At 45.4% G+C, this 20,634-nt stretch overlaps 1 protein-coding gene across 1 annotated transcript in view; it reads right to left on the bottom strand.

Annotated features, from left to right (window-relative positions):
- Positions 1–20,634, bottom strand: part of tok (tolloid-like protein 1 tolkin) — a 746,482-nt gene that overhangs the window by 263,968 nt on the left and 461,880 nt on the right. The window contains exon 6 of the mRNA XM_075880185.1: positions 4,685–4,880. Within this exon, the coding sequence (XP_075736300.1) occupies positions 4,685–4,880 (196 nt within the window). The remainder of the gene's footprint in view (positions 1–4,684; positions 4,881–20,634) is intronic.

Below are 20,634 nucleotides of genomic sequence, written 5' to 3'. Positions count from 1 at the left end.
TGGCTGCTTTGTGTACGCGTGGCAACACTCCGCGGTGGTCGAGCGGCAGGCTCTCCGGCCTCTCGCCGATGTGAAAGGGCGTTCATCAATCTGCCAATATACAGACGAAGCGGCGCGCGATCGACTTACGCCTCTCCCTGCAGCATTCTCGCGTGAGCGGTTGTTCGGCCAGTAAGTGACAAGCCCCACTGATTCACCGGTGCCATCCGCACCACTCAACGTAGCTAAAACAGAGAAGGTGGCGGGCACAGCATTCCTAATATAAGGTTTCGAACACGATGGAACAAATGTCCCTCATTAGTCAAACGCCAACGCAGCTGCCAGGCGGCGATAACGCGCAATTAAAAGAGCGGGATGTGTCTCATCCGTGCACGCTACAGCACGGCCCGCACGCCAGAGGTGCGAAAAATGGTTATGAGCTAGAATGACTCTATGGTGAATATTTCTGCAGAGGTGCGACCCTGGCCTTATGAACAGCCCCTATTGTGCCCAGAACCTCGCCTGCGCTGTAAGAGCAGCCCTAAAAGGAAGCCCCACCCAAAAGGTATAGAGACGATTGCTGACTTGAACAATCTAAAAAAGCATACGCCTCGCGAGGCGCGCTTTCGAAGGTGTACAGTTGCCTTCGACTCGCACGCGGTAGCGTCACCTGATATCACCAGCGCTTACGTTAGCCGTAAATTCAGATATGCACGTCTAGCGAAGACACAGCCACAAGTTCGATATCTACGGTTATGTTGGATTTTGGCGAAAACGTTCACAGTTTATCGTTCGTTCCGTCGATCATGTACGCACCGAGCCTGAACACTACTACAAAGGTAAAGTCAATCTGCAAGAACTAAGACTGCGTGCAGGGCTTAAAAAGCATCACTAGAGGTATTCGAAGAAACGTTCATGGGCGTAGCTCAGCGAACTCACTCATGAGCTGGCTCACTCGTACTCAGTCGGACTCAGATCGAGCCGTTAGTCTGAGTGTGAAAGAGTCCGGGTGAGTAATACTGTCATGAGCCTGAGTCCGAACGAGTCTCGTTGAAGAAAAGCTTTGTGGGTGTATGTGCGAGTGAGTTTGGCCTATAAAAAAGTTTGGTGAGCCTGAGTCCGAGTGAGTCGATATGTATAGTTTGAGTGAGTCTGAGTGAGTTCCACTTTCTTTTGCCTACCAAAGGTCCTATTTAGTCGTCTTCAGCAGTACTATCCGCCTCATTTCAATTAACGTTTATACTAACGTTTACTTATCGGTATTCCACGTCGGTTATACGCCATTTCAATATTTCTTGACTAGGCGCATGTATTACGTAGGGGGTGTCCTGGCTCCCCCCCCCCCACTACCACCACCAACTCTTCCAAGGAAGTTATGCTGCCATCTTTGCCAAATAAAAAATAACCTGAGTCGTTTGCAAGCACTGAGAACTCGTATTCTAGCGTACTATATCAAATGGCTTGAACAAACGCCCCAAATACGTGAGATATTGGTGTTAAAAAGCACTGACACCAAGGTCCAAGAAGCTAATTCCAAACTAACGGACTCCTGAGTCGACTCACTCAGACTCAGATTGCTTCGTGAGCCGGAGTCCGAATGTGTCGGGGTGAGTAATGTTTTAGTGAGTTTGAGTCCGGCTCAGGAAAACTTTCGTGAATGTGAGTCTGAGTGAGTCTGAAGCTCGAATTATAATTCATAAGTGAGTATGATTAAGCTACGCAAGTTCTGCTGACCTATACTGATGACAGTATGAATTTTGTTCATTTTAACGAGCATCTCGATCTCAGCAAACGAGCTTTTCAGTGTTTTATTTTTCTCACTGGTATGCAGCCACTGTGGCCTGGAACGGAAACTGTGACCATGCACGTGCTTCACAGGATTACGCCGTACTCACCAACAACGGTAAGCACAAACACTATGGTCAATGAATAAATAGATATAACGAGAAAACTCTCAGAGTTAAATAAACTTGGTCACAGAATAGAAAAACTAATGATGAGGGCATTTCGAAAATACGTGTAGTTTAATAAATAATATTGACGATTAAATGTTATTTTGGTATAAGACGATACAACTTATCCTACGAAACTCGCTGCGATAGCGTCCCAGTCTGAATCTCTCGATTAAAAGTAGCTTATTAAGAACAACCTAATTTTAACCGCCCGCCACGAGGCCATGTGCGAGAACCTCCACTTTATTGCAGTAGGCCGACCTGTCTGCCAGATTTCTAATAAACCAAGCTTTTCTTTCTATATAGGCCCCAGTCTTGCACATGAACTCGCAACGTACGCACTCATGTGTGAACTCTAACGCATGGGTACTCTAAAACATTACGTATATACTGCGTGCTTTGCACTAAATTGTAGTAAAGACAGATAACAGTAAGGACATTGTGAGCGAACAGCAGATGACCCGTGTGCAGCGCGTTAGCTTTCTTGTATCCTCGTTGCCTTGGCACTCTGTTCACAGACGCGACGCATTAAATGATTACTGAGAAGAAATTTTTCAATTAACGTTTTTTTCTTTGCGTCAAATGATAGCCAAAGCCCCAGAGAGTGTCGGAAACATACCGGTAAGCGTGAGCACACCCCGAAAGTTTCTTTACAGCATTCGTTTAAAAGCTATTTTCAGTTCCTAGTGTAGCCTGACTTCACGGATGGAAGGATGGATGGATATGACTGTACGCTTTAGATCAGGCGGTGGCTAGTGCCACCAAGCCATAATACCTAATGAACCAAAAACTAGATTTATTTTTTTTTCGTTTAAATATTGAGGTTGAGGATTTGTACTTTGCAGTGAAGCGTGTAATTTTCACTCGTGCCTTGACTTTAGCCACCAATCAGATAGCCTCCTTCTAGTTAATTCTACCCGCTTAAAGTCTATTTTGACCTCCCTGTCCCTAAACCCCAGTGCTTTGAAAACTATGCGCCATCATCCTGAACTATAGGGTGAAGCCCTTTACAGAACATTATCAAGTGTTCGGCACTTTCCTCTTCCTCTCCACACGCACTGCACACCGTGTCTACCACTTCTTATTTGGCCCGATATGTCTTGGTTCGCAAAACTCCCGTCCTGGCCGCAAACGGTAGAGAACTACCCCGGTATTATCATACATCCTTTCCTTGGCGATTTCCTGTTTAAAAGTTCAATAGATCTCTAGTGCGGACTTCTTAATCATGCCAATTCTCCACATATCGGTCTCAGCTTCCTTCACGTTCTTCTTAAGCGATAATTCGATAATTCTTTTTGGTTTGGCCCCCTGCTGTTTTCTAAGTATTTACCAGTCAATTTTCTGGTTCGCTTCCTCCATTTTGTATCGACATTCCTCATGTACAAGTAGCTGAATACCGTCCTAGCCCAACGCTCCTCCCCCAGTTCTCTCAATCGCTTCTCAAATTTTATCTTGCTGCTAGATTCCCTGCCCTCAAATGATGTCCATCCCATATCACCTTGTACTCCCTGATTTGGTGTATTCCCATGAGCTCTTAAGGTAAGCCTACCTATTCCACGTTGCTTAATTTCAAATCTTGCTTGAACTTCTGATCTCATGCACAAGACCGCATCGCCGAACGTCAGACCAGGAACCATGACCCCTTTCCATATTGCTCTCACATCATACCTATTATACTTTCACAGTGCCCTGTTTTTCATTACCGCTTCATTCCTGTTACCTTTAGTTGACACGTATATTTCGTGTTACCTTAGGCACTCGGCCCCATCGCTTATCCATACGCCCAGATATTTGTGCTTATCTCTTATTTCTAGCGTGACCTCCTGTATTCTACGCTCACTACCTTCATTGTCATTACAATCATGACTGCTGATTTTTCCTTACTGATGCTGAAATCTAACCTATCTCCCTCATTACCCCAGATGTCCACCAATCTCTGCAACTCTTCCTTGTTGTCGACCATTAGCACTATATCATCTGCGTACATCAATGCTGGTAGTGCCTGTTCAATGAGTTTTCCTTGTTTGACGAAAGGAAGTTTGAAGCCCAGTCCACTTCTCTCTAATTTGGCCTCTAATTTTTGTAGGTACATCATGAATAATAACGGTGACAGGGGACACCCCTGCCTATGCCCCCGTTTTACCTCTGCAGGCTTGGATACCTGTTTTTCCCACTTTATAATTACCTTGTTACCTTTATAGATATCTTTTAAAAAATTAGTGACTGCGTACACGTTCCGCAAAGGAATGGCCAACACTGCATCATGTGACTGTTGCGGCAGAGACAAAACACTTTGGCATATTCTGTGCGAATACCCAGAGTATCGTTCGCAGAGGCAGCCACTCTGCAATGGACTAGATCAACTGGACAACCAGACTTTTTTAGAAGAAAAAATTCTGCGCTACCGACAGGACTTTATGTCGCAGAAGAAAGGCGCTCCTGCGCTTCCTACGTTCAACCGGTCTCACCAAACGACTGTAATCGGAACTCCCTGCATGTGTGTGCATGCTCCCTCACTCTCTATCCCCTTTCCGACCCCTATTTTCCCACCATTGTACAGGATAGCAAATCAGTTCTAGGTTAACCTCCCTGTCTTTTCCATTTATATATTTCTTTCTCTATTTCCGCAGAAAAGTAAGAAAAAGCGATGACTCAGCAATACGTACCGGAGTCATCGCTTTTTTCTCACCCACAGTTTTTAGTACAGTTGCTAATGAAATGGTCCCTAATGAGAATCTCGCGTATGTACTTACGTGGGCACTTGTAGAGCCTGTTGGTCTGCGATATGTCGCCGGGCGACAGGCGCACCCGCTGGCCGATCTCCGGCCGGTGCCTTGTGGTGGCATTCTCCTGCGGCAGGATGGTGTCCAGGTGCGTGCTCTTTGAAAACGTGTTGCGCGCGTAGTGCATGATGGACTCGAAGTCGTACGCCAGGCCCAACGAATTGACCTGGTAGGGGGAAGATGTGCAAAAAGAAGTGATGGTACGGCAAAAATATTATTATTATTAAAATAACAATCATACTAGTATTACTAATAAAGTCATAATAATAACATCATTAATAACTCGAAGATTTATGTCCGGAACCACTTGGATGTTAGCCAAAGGATAAAATTATGAGAAATACGATAAGGGAGATGTACAGAAATTTCTACTACCTATGGTTCTGTAACCCGAACCTAAAAAAAGCACATGGGCCTCTAAAAAATTTATAGCAGTAGTAGTAAACGGTGTTTGTCCCTATGAAAAAAGTCACTGGCGAAAGCCACCATGCCTGGCCACATTGACAGGCAATTTACGTAACGCAAATTCCCTATAGACGAAGTAGACGCGCAGCCCTCTAGATCGAATGCTGTGGCAAAAAAGGGCAAGCTAAATTTTTCATAAATGTTGATATAATTTCAAGCGTCAAGACATTGCTGGATTGTGATCTTTTTCCTCGCTATCAACCGGTGGTGATTGATTGATATATAGGGTGTAACGTCCCAAATCCACCATATGATTATGAGAGACGCCGTAGTGAAGGGCTCCAAAACTTTCGACCGCCTGGGGTGCTTTTATTGTGCACCCAAATCTGAGCACACGTGCCTACAACATTTCCTCCTCCATCGGAAAGGCAGCGGCCGCAGCCAGGATTTGATCCCGTGACCTGCGGGTCAGCAGCCGAGTACCTTAGACACTAGACCACCGCGTCGGGGCAACCATCGGATGGTGAACTGAACGATTCGTTGCAGTACGAGACGCAGAGGCGTCGTTGAGCAGGTGGGGCCCATTTGTCCAGGGCAAAATGTCAAGTGTCAGCCGTCTCGACAAGATAGAGCTCAAGTGGAAAATTTTCAACTGTCGTCAGCGTTGAAGAGTTGGTTTCACAAAAATCCTTGCGTTGGCGTCAGCGCCGTCAGTTGCACGAGAAAAAATCACCTTGTACATGGCAAAAACATTCGAGAAACATGCAAACAAAACAAATAATAAAAACATCAGTCTGAGTAAGAATCCAAACTTGGCTGCAGTCGTGGCAAGGCGGGGTTCTACCACAGAGCCACGCATTGATTAATACTGTTTTGAGAAAAAAAATTCATAGGATGAAGAGAGAAAGAAACAACTGCTCAAGATTACACACACAGAAGAAAGGGACAGCTTTGCCGCAAAGACGGAGCAATGAACGCGACAGTAAGAAAGTGGAAGGTCACGAGAAGAATGCCAAGCAGATTGAAGTGTTCCCCACGTTTCACACGCACAAATGACACACGATACCAACTTAGGTACAGATCAACGTAAGTAAGCCTTTCAGTTGTTACTTCGCAGTGTCCGAAAAGAGCGCTGTTTTCGCAAACGGGGAGTGTACAAAGATTTCAGTGACCTTTGTGCGTCCGGTAACAACAACAGGATCATTCCGGTGAAATCCCGAGGCCAGCCAAGACGTACGATCTTCCCCACCGCGAGATGAGGGCGCGCGAACGAGTGTCCACTCCCCTCCTCTCCGCGGAGCAAAGTACGCGTGGGAGATGAGAGCGCGCCGACGCGTCGTGTTGATGTGGCGACGCGCGCTCATTACGCCATCTTGCTGGTAATGCGAAAACACAATAGAACCCCCCCCCCTCACCCCGAGACGCCCGTCAACAACGGTAAGTGGTAGCTATCAATAGCTTTTCGTTTGAAATATCAAGTACGTGCCTCTCCGTGGCTCAGTTCTTAACGCCTCACAGTCACGTCTCAGAGGCCCGAAGTTCGATACCACGCGCGAGAGTCTTTTTCTGGATTATTTTTGTTTCTTGCCTTTTCATTATATATATATATATATACATATATATATATATATATATATATATATATATATATATATATATATATATATATATATATATATATATATATATATATATATATATATATATATATACGGTGAGTGATGGCGATGCCGACGCCGGCGGCGAAATTCAGCCGAGAGTGTCTATGTAATTGCTGTCACAATAAAAAGGACGATATGACTGTCATGTGATGGAAGGAATCTGTTTAAACACATGTAATAATGTATGGCAGAGGCGTAGGCGTGGCATCGCGCCAGGCATCAACATATGTGAATTGCGCGACGAGTGGGTGTTTTGAAGACCAACTCATTACAATGCGCTCCATGCGTTGCTCCACGGACACTCATTGGCCCCTTCACTGATTTGCAAAAGGAACAACTATGGTGTAATGGGCACTTAACAAGTGTACTTGCAGTATACATTTTAGAATACTTGAAACGGCCAGCTTCACACGTACAGTCGTTCGTTTCCTCATGGCACGGTTGGGGTGTATATATAATGTGTCCAGACGTTTACCATTTAGAATGGGCATGTTCCGGTTTCGCGGCTGATACCCCCCTGTCCTGCCGACATACTTGCGGGAAAGTGTTCTGTCTCAATTTTGGCTATAAGCCGCCACGAACTCATGGTCAGCTACATCGTATAAACCACACACTGTGCTACACTCGACGACAACTTTGCTTGGCGGTACTGTAGAAGCTACAGAACCCAAACGTGTGCCTGTAAACACGGCAAGAAATAGTACTCAAGTTTACTGACAATTTTCTCATTTTCCTTGCTGAAATAAATACTGCTTTCCTTTGGTTATTGTGAGACTAAAAAAAGTTGCTGTAAATCGTAGGTAAAATACAACTACTGTTCAATTCGCTACACTGCCTTCATTTTCTTTCTATTTCAGAGAAAGAAACACATTTCGGCACTCTTTTTTCAATGCAAATGTGGCGTCCGTATGTGTGGGTCAGTGCACACGGCCGCAAGCGCGATGTTCCGTTCTCCAAGAAAATTTGGGGAGATAGGTTTGCTAAAGGTTTACCCTAAAAAGCAACCAGAAAGGGACGTGACAATCTCCACTGCCGTTGCGCAAAAGGACGCAACGAACAAGTTCGTCCACTCTTGGACATGGCGCAGAGATAGCAGTCGAGGCAGGTCATCAACAAACAAAGGTTTATTCATCCAAAATACAGCATAGTGCGACAATCATGGTCTTGTGGGCCGGCAGACAACTCCGTAAGACGGACCAAGTGTGCGCTTGCCGGTAGGCGCTAGGGCTATCACACAAAGGGCAGCAGCCGAGCCCGTATACAAAAAGCCGCCTTAAGTGCCAACCACTGGCACTTGTATGCTCACGCCTACGCGTCAAAATTGTCAAATGCGCCTCTCGGCGTTGGCGTTAGAAGGGCATACGCGATGAGGCGCGAGGGATTAAGTCGGGCTTGATATATCTATCTACGCAACCACGCCTACGACAGCGCCAACCAACCACAGGCTACGATGCCTCCGAATGTTGTGCCTAATGACCGCCGCTTCGAATGCACGGCCGAGTGCTTGAAGCAAGCATGGAAACTGCTCCAAATGTTCCTGAATGACCGCTTCGACATCTATAACGACAACTACACGACGAACGACTGTGAGTGCTACCAGTGTGACATGGGTTCGTGCCGAGTTCGAGCGACGCCGACAAATCCAGCGAATGCTGACCGGCTGCGCTTGCACCGGTCCCGAGTGTGATCGTCGGCCAAGTGAAAACACTGTACAGGCTACTGTAGCATGTCAGTGCTTTTGCGCTTTCATCTGACTTTTCTGTGCTAAAAATGAGTGTAAATAACCTGCGGAGGTTTGAAGTTTTGAGCGTGAGACTTCGCCTACCGCGAAGTCCGTCCGGAGCGGTGTCGTCTGCATTCAGCGTAGGCCTCTCGAGTTCGTATGAACCAGCTCATGTGAGGAACAATGGTTGAAAAAAAATCGACGGTAGTTTTAGTCGCAACGTAGCAACTGTATGCGACGCCTGGAACATTGTGTAGCGACTACATAGAAGTTTTCACCCACACTGTGTTTGTCTTCAGCATCGGTATTCATCATCTCTGAAAGTGAACCTCGCACTAGCCAAGAGATTTCGGTGATGTGGAAGCGCGCGTACCTACATAAGTGTATTTGCGGATTGTACAACACTGAAAAATTCGTTGGTTCGGTGCTAATTGTTTGCGTTTCTTTTCAAGCTAACAACAAGCGTGCGCTGGTTGTTAACAGTGTGATGTGATTTCGTGCCGGGTACAAGCGAAACTAACACATTAAGCTGTCAGTGGTCTCATTTTCGTTCATGTGTAAGAAAAAGTTTGAACGTGCGTTGCTGTGGCGATTGAGAAAGAAATTTGCATGATTTAGTGCTGCAGGTATTCCCTGCTATTTCACTTCTCGATTCGTGTTCTGCTTCTTTGCCACAATCGGTGGCACATACTTTGGCAGCATTAAAACACACATTGTTTTCTAGTCTATTCTGATACTCATAGCTAGGTAAACAATGGCGCTTTTCAATTGTTTTACAGTTTATTATATTATAAAACGAGTTTTGTTTACAACCGGACAGATCACAGGCTGAAAACCTTGTAAGTAAAAAGCACCTAATTTGAAATCGGCTGCTCGATGACACCATAGTAGGAAGAGAACAGTGTGTCTCCACATGTTTGTACAGAATGAGTGAAAGTGCATTATAACTGTACTGCACTGTATTTGGAAGATATGCAAACAGTGCCTCATCCGACTTATGAGACCATTATGAACAGTGCATGTATTAATCTTTTCCTCCAGACTGATATGATCTGAAGAGATTATTAGATGGTCTCAAAATGAATATTTGTATGTGTTTACACGAGCTGTAGCCTTTAAAGTATTTTTTGTATTAGAAATAACTTGAATAATGCATGCACTTAGGCATATTCCAAATATGAAGATATTCAGTTTAACTACGTTAGAAAACTTGCCAGAGACTTCTATACAGAGCTCTGGTGCAATTATATGACCAATGTTTGTTGCATCATGAAATTTTGGGCACGCTTTATTACCTTGTAGGGTTATTTGACTACTGACGACAGGTGAAAGCTTGCTACCCAGTGCAGCTGCAATCTCAAAACTAATATCTGCCGCATGAAGAAGTTTCAGGCGCATTTTGTAGATGGCAAAGAAAAAAAACTATCAACAAAGTCCAAAAGCCTTCGACACAGCACTTATCTGCCATCACAATCTAACTTAGAGGGATTTTAGTGCCTTCTAACGCATTCAAATAAATTGATTAAACATTGGAATTATCCACCTAGTTTGGTTCGTGATACCAGTGCGTCTGACTTTTTGGAGGCACTCGTATGACGTTAAGGTTCTACTATTTCTCTCATTTTTTACCGTGTCGGACTCAGGAAGTAGCGATATTTGTTTCTGTTCGTGAACTTTTGCAATATTACTGCTTAAATGCTTTCATTTTGTATTTATGTACACCACTCATGTAGGTTCCCTGCGTTAAGCTGCATTATGTTAAAATAAATGAAGATAACATCCGAAAGCGTTCCACGCAGTGATCAGTTGCAATCTTATGATCGATATCTGTTGCATCATGAAGTGTCGGGATCGGTTTATTTCATCGAAGAACTTTACGGCTGCAGACAACGTTCAAAAGCCTTTAGTACAGGGTTCAGTTCCACTATTATGACCAATATATGTGACTTCATGAAGACTTGGGCACAGTTTGTCACTTTAGAGAATACTTTTACTACTGACAACGTCCAGAAGTCTTCCATACAAGGTTCAGTTGCAGTCTTATGACCAATATGTGTCTTATCATGAAGCGTCAGGCACAGTTAGTTGCGTTAAAGCGTATTTTGACTACGAAAAATGTCCAAAGGCAATTAACGTAGTGCACCATTCTCATCCTATGACCAGTATCTCTTGTATCATTAAGAGGAGCAAGTGTGCCCTCCACACAGGTCACAATTACAGTCTTATGAGCTAAATACATCACATTATGAAGAGTAGGGTGTGGGTTGTTGCATTAAATACATTTTCGGCGGCAGACAACGTTCAAAATCCATCCATACAGAGTTCAATTGCAATATTATGGCCGATATCTGTGAATTCGTGAACAGTTGGGTGGGTTTTGTCGCTTTATAGAATACTTTGACTGCAGACAACGTCCAAAAGTCTTCCATACAGGGTTTAGTTGCAGTCTTATGACCAATATCTGTCACATCATGAAATGTCAAGAACAGTCAGTTACATTGTTGCACATTTCGTGCAGAGAAAATGCCCGAAGGCATTCTACGCAGTACTTGTTTTCAATCTTATTACCTATATCTGTTGCATCATTGAGAGCCAGGTGTGCTTTGTTGTATTAGAGAATATTTCTAACACACACATCACCCGAAAGCCTGCCACACTGGGCTCAATTATTGTCTTATGAACTAAATCTATCACATCATGAAGTTTCCGGCGTAATTATTAAGTTCTGCGGTATAAAATATGAAGTTTAAATGTACTGAATGTACCAAAATATTCACAATATTAATAATAATAAATTTGGTAGTGCTGGTATAGAAACCCGTTGGTCTATAAACCTGATTAGGGGGGCAGTCGCCCCATTATTCACAGAAGAGAGGAAGTGGGCACATTGTCAACTCCATAGATCAACATATTAGGGAGAGGGCACTAAGTCAGCCCCTACATTGACACAATAGCAAGGGGGAGGGGGCACTCTGATGAACTTTTGCCCCCCCCCCCCTGAAGAGAACCCTGTGCACGCCTATGATAGACATCGAGTACCCTAGACGCGAAGCGGGAGTGGCGCACACACCCATGTTGATTTCTGGTGCATACCATTGTAGTTACTTTGGGAACTGAGATGTCAATTACTTCTAAAATAGTCTAAACTGTGATGGGTGAAGCACTATTAATATTTCAACTTGCTCTCATATTTTCTAAAACATACCAACCCACTCCCGCTGAGAACGCGTCGTTTTGTACTGAACTTGGATAGTTTTAAGCCAACAGTTCAAGCATCAGGCTTGGACGCGTGAACGCCGACGTGGTCGACGCGTGCCAGTTGTTACACGCCCTTTTTTTCTAACGGCAGGACTAGACGCTTTTGGCACGTAGGCGCGAGCGTACGCGTGCTAGTAGTAGAAAACCGAGCGTCTACCTCTTGTGCAGGCCTGTGTGGTGCATCTCCCCGGTGGAGGCGCCGCGGCCGGCGCTGGGCTACCAGGGAAGGGGCTGTCATGGGCGGCCAATGGGGATCGGTAAAGCCCCATGACGTGTGCTAGCGTGACGTAAGTGGGAGGCGCGTTGTTCGGGGAAGTTCGAACATGCGTCTTCATGCAGGGAAAACCGACGTAGAGTGCTCAACTCTCATGCCTTTAACGACAGAGTACGCACGCGAAACATCGCGAGCGACATCTTCAGTCACGAACACACTCCATCTGAGCATGCGTGGCACCAGTGGTGTGTCTGCCTTGCAGTTGCCCCCTTCTTCATCTCCGTGGTCGCGATGACTGCTTTCGCTGTCGAATAGCTGTCAACAATATAGAACCGAAATAAAAAAAGAAACTAGCAGTCACCCGGATAGGCACCTTTTATACTCTTAAACTTATTTTTGCTTTGTGATATCATATCACAGCTAGAACGCTTCACTTGGTTTTTTCGCTTTTTTTTGCTAAATCGTTCCCAGCACATTCAACGGCCAAAGCAGTTGTTGCATCCGTGGTCATAAACACAGATCAGTATTGCAAGGTAGGCACATCAATAGCACCGCACATGCTCAGTTGTGGCGTATTTGCGACTGCCGATGTCACTCGTGCAGTTCCGCGCGTGACGCTCCGTCGTTATAGATATGATAGCCGAGGGCAGTACGCCTCGCAGCAGACAAAAGGGCCTGGCAGCGAAACCACGGTGGTCATCTTCTTGGCAGTTGAGCTACGCGCGTCAGTCCTCGATTAAGCTGGAGGGTGAGGCGCCAAAGGGAAGGGCGAACTAGTTCCACAAGTTGTACTCTTGATATGACGGTAAAATGTATATTGAACAATCGAAAGGTATCTCTCCTTCATATTTCTTGTGTGTATATTCTTTAGATACGAAGTACTTTTTAAATAGCCTGTGTAACGCTGTCCCTCCGTCCGCACCACTCCCCTGGCCGCAGATGTTGAAGCGGTGCCAAGTAGCTTACGCCCTCCTAGCAGTGCACCGTGACGTCTCTCTTCCTCGCCTGCCGGGCGCTTGCTGCGTGTCAGCTCTCCCTCTCTCTTCACCCTCTCCACCCCTCGCAACGCTCGAGCCCACTCCTCACGTGGGCATCATCTCACCCAGCCAACTCTCTTCATCTGTGGCGAGAAGTCGCCGCGCGCCTCGAGAATCTCGCACCGCCGACAATGTGGACAGCGCACCGCTGCTTGCCGCGCGATCGCGCCGACGGGCAGGACGCCGTTGCGGCATGCTTCCTGCTAGTGTGCGCGTATATTTTCCGGCTGTCGCCGGCGTCGTGAGGGTTAGTGAAGCCGATCACGTTCGCGAATGGCGACGTCAACACCGACGAGGAGCGAGCCAGGGAAGCCGAACGCAATCGTCGACAGTGGAAGACCAGCGACACCGACTCGGGGCAAGCTAAGAACACCGATCGCTTTCGACAATACAGACGGCGTGCGGGTAACGTCAACGAAACGCGAGCCAAGCAAGCCGAGCGCAAGCGTCTTCAACGCGTTCCGCCTCCCATGACTTTGCGTTTCAAACAAAAGTTTCTCGAGTAAACGCTACACCGAGTTTCGCTTCAAAGCGTTCTCCAAGTACCAGCGTCGACGCCCGTTTCAACAACGCCGTGCGCACCATTGGTGCTTCGCATCCCATCGAGGCTCCCTTTGGGGAGATGGTTCATAGTTTCTTTTTCTAAAAGCGTTAACGATGCGAACAAGAACTTAAATCAGCTGCAAGCTGCTGTACTCTTATGAAGCGACGAAAGAAGTTAAATTTCGAAGGCCCGGGTAGTTTGCGGCGTCAGTGCATGTTAAGATGCACCACATGGTCAAAATTTCCGGAACCGTCAATGCGGCGGCTTTCATAATCTTCTCGTGGTTTTAGGACGAAAATTCCCGGATATCATAATTACATGTACAGCAACAGTAATGTGCGGAAGCTCGCCTCCCACCCTTCACTCCACAGCCGAGATAAGTAGTCCCCAGTATGTACATAATCATAACATTCATTCTTTCTTTCTTTCTTTCTTTCTTTCTTTCTTTCTTTCTTTCTTTCTTTCTTTCTTTCTTTCTTTCTTGCTTGCTTGCTTGCTTGCTTGCTTTCTTTCTCTCGTTCTCTGAATTTAGTTCTCATAAATGCTTGTTCAGCTACTGCGTCAAGATAGCCGAGTGGTTCAAACACTCACCTTGAAACCGTAGGTACCCGGGTTCAAATTCCCCCTAAAAATTCTGTTGCATTTTATCAAATTCTTCTGTTCAGCCTCTCCATCTCTCATCTCTATGCTTTCCTTTCGCCAATGAGTCTTCGCTTAACGCTCGCCTTCCTTCTCCTTTCCGAGTTCTTGCTTCAGCACTCTTGCTTTATACTCTCCCACGCGCAGCTCCAACCTCCTTCCTTAACCCCCCCCCCCCCCATCATTTCATTCACTTCAATGTCCTCGCTTTCTCTCGAACCTGCAGTACGAGGCAATGGAGCTTGCCCGATTCGTTTCGCGCATACAAGCCCGACCTTTTTCGTACGCGACGTGGCCTTACTTCAAGCCTTTCGTTTTGAAATACAGTTGGTAGAGCATCGCACGAAATTTCGAAGGTCGCAGGTTTGGTCACGGCCAGCGCCCACTTACCGTTTCCCCAGTTTTCTTTCATCACATATAATAACAATTTATAACCCTTTCTATACTCCCAAATTCAATACCCTTACGCAATACTGACGAGCTGAGCGACTCTTTCTAGACGTGATTGAAGCACTTTGATCGCAATGACGACTTATGTACCTACGGAAAACGAATCTGAAAACACATGGAGGTCGCGGTGCAACACTTTTTTATTAGGCCACTGCAGGAAGGGCGAAAATCCGCTTTCACCGGTGTTCGGAGAACAAATGCTCCGTCGAGCCACCTACCGAAAAATATTTGCAGTCTTAAAAATTCGTTTAAACCAGACACCAGTGGCGAAGTCAAGGGTGTGGTTGTGGGCGTCAAAGCCCTACTCCGGAGATTTTTCACGCACAACCCCCCCCCCCCCCCCTGCCACTTAGCCACCCTTTTTTTCATCGCCTTGCGCTGATATGAATTAAAAACTAAGCGGTGCTACTATTGCAATATTCTTCCTGGGCGCTTTTAGAGTCATTAATGTCTGCATACGGAAAAACGTGTCACGGTTTTAAGGCTTTGGCACTCTGTGAAATTTCGGCAGGCATAGTGGCCACGAGCGTTTCAAGTTGCCTCGTCGATGGGATTAATGCTGCAGTGGTCCTACTTGTATCTGGCAGAACAGATATGCCTGCAATCGATCACTACGATAATTTTCACTAGGCTGAGATTCGCTTAATGGTAAAAGGAAGACACAGCTGCAAACTCTGCTAGGCTGCATTCAAGCATATTAAGGTGTGAATATTTCTACGTGTGCTCAGATATACTCAAGCCAGAGGTTTACAGTTTCTGTGAGCCTTCGCACCTTCTTCTCTGCTAACATCTTACACACACACACACACACACACACACACACACGCACACGCACACGCACACACACACACACACACTGAATATTTGGTACCGAATTCCGTTTATATACGAGTGTACAATGTATTGATACATATCCTTCCTATGCCCTAACGGCTAAAGGAACTCTGAAGTGTTTTCCAATGACGAAGCTGCAACGTATATATATATATATACACATATATATATATATATATGTGTGTGTGTGTGTGTGTGTGTGTGTGTGTGTGTGTGTGTGTGTGTATGTGTGTGTGTGTGTTGATTCGCTTCATGCGTTCGTTTTTTTTATATTGAAATGAAATGCGTGACTATAAGGGCACACCAAGCTATTTCTGCAACTCACAGCAGAACGCAGAGCAAGAATTGAACAGAATGAAGAAGCTTGGGTGGGCAAGTAAAAAAGTAAAATAAAAACAATATATATACATAGTAACCATTATTTTTCACAAGAAATAAAATAAACTCTGTGAGAGCACTGTTTCACGCAGAAATTACACATAGCATAGCCTGATAGTGTTTATTATCCTTTTAAATTGACTTTAAGACTAACACGCGTATAGAACAGCGGTCTTGTAGAGTCTCACTCATTGTAACTTCTGAAATTTTGGAGCGCATTTTTCCAATGTGTGAACGGAGAGAAGACCAAGGCGCCATGAACAAGGTGAGTCACCAACCCTGAGCTTTCTTTTCTAAAAAGCACACATATGTCTTGCAGAGAGCCCCCTCCTGCCTTTTGTAATAAACCAGCCAGAAGAACATTTCTTGCCAGGGAGGTTGGAACTTCAGTTTGCGCTTACTAACTCAGGAAAAACTGTAGTTAGTGCCTTATTTCCATCGCGTCATAAGCAAACGTCGTCTATGGTCTAATTGTTCTGCAACTCCTGGCGTCTTGAACCAGTGTCACAAACGGCCATTTTTGGTGACACCGCGTCACGGCAATTAACGGGCGCCGTACTCTCCCACTGACCGTGAGAACGGCGGGCGCATGAAAGGTAGCCGAGAAGTGCAGAATGGGGTGCTCTTCTTAGAACGTCGCCGCCGACGGTTGATCCTTTTGTAACTGCGGCGGCGTCTGCAAGGTCGTAGAAGGCCACGATGTACCCCGAACAAGGATTAGACTACGAGGCGCACCGGCTGAGAGCCAAACGGTTTGACCGTTCCCAGGGGAAAAAGCGTGGGAAAACCTCTGGTGGCCAAGCCGTATGACAACAACCCAGCAGGTTGTCACTCTCGCTAGTTGAGGGCCCTCTCCCAATTAAAAAGGAATGGGGTCGAAATATTTTTGGGGCGAAGTTTTTATCAAATAAACGCGCATGATTGGACCCATGTAGAGGTCTCTTGTCCCCAAGAAAGAGAGCGAGGAGACACAAGGGGGATTTAAGCGCAGGATTTTGCCCTGTTAGGCAGACTAGTCGCTGACCAACATGGTGTAGAAACAGATCAACAAGCATCTCTTCTAGAAATTTGTAGTGTGGCTCTGTATCAGCTGGCCAACTAAACTTAGCCATTCGTCTAGTTGTGACGCGATATTAACGTCTGTAACGTAGACATTGGGACTTCGCCTCGAGTTAGCTCAACCTGCTCGAAGTCACCTGCAAGCACTAGCCTCCCGGAGCCACCAGCGTTGCAACACCGCCGACATCGCAGTCGTGCCAGAACTCTCTTCGACTTCTCGCATCCGATCGTCGGGGACGCAACGCGGCCGGTCATCACACGTATGCCTTCACCGGTTTATATCTTCGAACTTTCTCCCCCGTAGTCTATTGGTGTTAGTTTGTGTAGTTTGTAATAGTTCTCTCGCGTAAGCTGATTTATTGTTTTTATATGTATTTTTAGTTGTATCAAGTGTTGATGTATTTTGCTAGTTGTATTGAAGAGTTGTATTAGATCCGGTGTGCTGCAATATTACTAGAGTAAAGTTTGTTTTGTTTTCTCACGTCTCTGATCTCTTCACTGTCTCTGCTTGCGTACGGAACGAACCAACCTGCTGCCATTCCCGTCGCCGACTTCGCGCTGGCGACGCTAGAGTGGCAGCTTGTAACAACCAGTAAACACGTATAGACCAATGTTGTTGTCAGAAATCACGGTTTCCGAGCATGCATCATGCTCCGATCGGTTTTCAGGAGTTCTTTCGGCACACGAATCATATTCAGGCAGTGCAGAAGTACAACCGGAAACCATTTCTTCGGCTTCTGTAGCCTTTTTGCCAGTTGTCGTGTGTGCACTGGAAGCAGCGTTGCCTTTCAAGAAATAAACATAGAGCGTTACCTTAGGGCGTTTCAGCAGAGCCATCGATGATGATGATCAAAACTTGCTGAAACACGCTGATTGACGCAGAACACGCACTACTCATCAACACTTGTTGGTAGCGTATTTCTAGTGGTGACCGCATTGCTATGGGAAGCAACGCGCTCAGCAATATTCGAGCAGTGACACTGAACGCGAGAAAACACAACTTTAGCGACGACACATGACGGCTAGTAAAGTTTCGCTTTAAACACACTAGCACTCGTTTTTCCCCTGGCGAAAAGATTCGAGGGTATACATTTCCTCCGCTTCTCTTCAGGTGCCGGCAAGGTCAGGCTCGCCCAGTATATTACTCTGCGCACGCAACGTCTCGCGTTTGTGATTGCGCCCCGGCAGAAGGCTGGTAGATTCTGTTGCGTTGTGATGTCACACCACAAACGTGAATGCACAAATGAGTTGATTCTAGTATGAATATTTCAACGACTCGCATCCGAATGCCCGAAACAGACAGCCGACAGACACAGAAGTTGCCGAGTACAGCATAGGTAAACTCGTGTTGCATGCGCTGGCAGTTCTCGAGAAATATCACGGGTTTCAAAAAATCGATTATGGTACACTATGCTCTGAACAAGGCCAGAGTTCATTACTTCATTCCTAGTTAACCAATCACTCGAGAATTTGAGTGGCACGAAGCTGCTCTGTTCACGCCTGCGCATATCACAAGTGATGTAAACAAAAACGCACATACTAGTTAAAACATTGTATGCATGGCATATCTATGCTGCACAGTCAAATAATCTGTACAGTTCGAAATCTGCTGACCTAAAGAAAAACATAGACTGCACGTTTGCAAACAACTCAAAACACCTCGCCGCAACGCTGTCGTTTCAGGAAGCAGAACGACAAAATCTACGAAAAAAAACGAGAACATTGCGTGCTTTTGCGCGTATTGAAGTTTTCGAGGGCATATACGCAGCGAACAACTTATTTCTATTTGAGTAGGTATAGCCTTGTCTAAGGCGAATTTCCGATTGAGACCAAGTGAATATTTCTCAACACTGATTACCTTGCCCTCAAAGATTACACGATAAAAGCTCTATGATTCGAGTGCTTGATTGCTATCAAATGCGACAATGCAACTGAAACGTCAACCAAGATTTCGAGGAAGTCTGCCCGAAAAAATAAAGCGTGCGAAATTGTGTTGCCAATGTGCAGCAAAACTTACAAAAAAAAAATACCTTGTTGTGGATCGCAAGCATGCTTGGATGTGCGCAGTAAAGCAAATAATGTTGACTAAAAGGTATCACACCGTCAGGACTACTACATATAGAGCTTAACGTAAAAATCATTCCCATAGGGAAGCAGTCACAAACATTGACAATGAAGAATTATTTCCTCAGCAAAGTAAGCAGAACACAAATGTATTTACAAAAGTACAAAAGCACGCTGCGTATACCTCTCATTCCTCGTTATAAGCGGAGCTGTCCTTGACTTACGAAACGCACTTCGTCCCTGCGACAACTACACCATTTACGATTTAAAAAAAAATAACGATTAACGATGTCTTCTCAGATCGGGCGGGTCATCGCAATGACGCGTTTTCGAAGGCTAGTCCATTCCATGGTGCGACAAGAGCACGTTGCTCCAAACAGTTGCTGTGCCTGTCGTTTACTGTGTTTCTTTGCGATTATACTTTACTTTTACTTGATTTCTTCACAAGCATGCGCAAGTGGAGGGGGAAGTCTCATGACTTTGATATACATGCGTACAGTCTGCTCAAACTACTGCCAAAAGTCACGTCACAGAGGAAAGCTGATGCATGTGTCTTCTTCGTCCCCTACCCCTCCACCCTCCCCCCCCCCCGCAAAATGTTTCTGGCTACATCTCTGCCAGACACGATGCAGCTTGATGGTATCACAGTTGATGGCCCCGGCCTGCAGTAGTTTCTAGGCACATACATTTAGTAAACAACCAGCACCAAAGTTTAAACTAAACGTCACTTTTCATAAACCAGGCGAGTGTACCCATTCACATAGTTGTGGTGCAACTAAGCGGCTTTGAAGTTACGCTTCGCGCTTCCAGCAACATTTACAGGCGTCGTTGTGCCCGAAATACGCGATCTCGCTGCTTGATAAGGCTTCGCATGAACGTGTGGCGAATATGATGAAAACGCCCAATAATAGGCGCAAGTGCGAACAGCATTCTGAAGTGAACAAAGGCTCATTTTTTTTCTGAGTTGTGCACCTCGAGATTTCCTCACTTTTTATGTAGCTTTCGCGAAGGCTTTGCACGCCGTGCAGAGAGCATGCACGAAACGACCCTGATTGGACTAGAACGCTACTATTTTGTGGTACATATGAAAGTTTGTGTGGCATGCTGATATTACCCTTTTGAACCTGATCAAATATGAAATCACTATAAACTATCGGATCATAACCTATTTAATTATCAACAGTTGTACATATAGCATAATTCTGTGACTTTTCCGCACTATTCGCTGCAGACAATGCACGGACATTCAGTTCCGCACATATGATGGAAGGTCAAAAACTACGTGATATTGCTTGAAGAAACATGTCAAACAGATTTTTAGCGTAATATGGGGGAACCATGAAAAAAGAAAAATCGAGACAACGGCACACGCTAACTTTCAACTGAGCTTTATTGTGAAATGAAGCAAGATATACATATACTGACATTGTTTAGATTGACTAGGCAAACCAATAAGCAAGCACGTGTTCAAACAGAGTTGACGTGGAAAGTGAAAGAAAAGAGTAATCGCATGCTCAAACCTACACCTACCCCCCTCCCCTTCGAAAAAAGTGAATTATTCATATAAACGCTACCTGCATATATATTTCCGTGAGCTACAATAAAGCTCAGCTAAAAGTAGTGGTCCCCTCTTGCCTTTCGTCAAGTTTCCGCC

This window comes from Rhipicephalus microplus, chromosome X, assembly GCF_043290135.1.
Source record: "Rhipicephalus microplus isolate Deutch F79 chromosome X, USDA_Rmic, whole genome shotgun sequence".
Classification (NCBI taxonomy): domain Eukaryota; kingdom Metazoa; phylum Arthropoda; class Arachnida; order Ixodida; family Ixodidae; genus Rhipicephalus; species Rhipicephalus microplus.
This window is presented reverse-complemented; position numbering and strand designations above follow the sequence as displayed.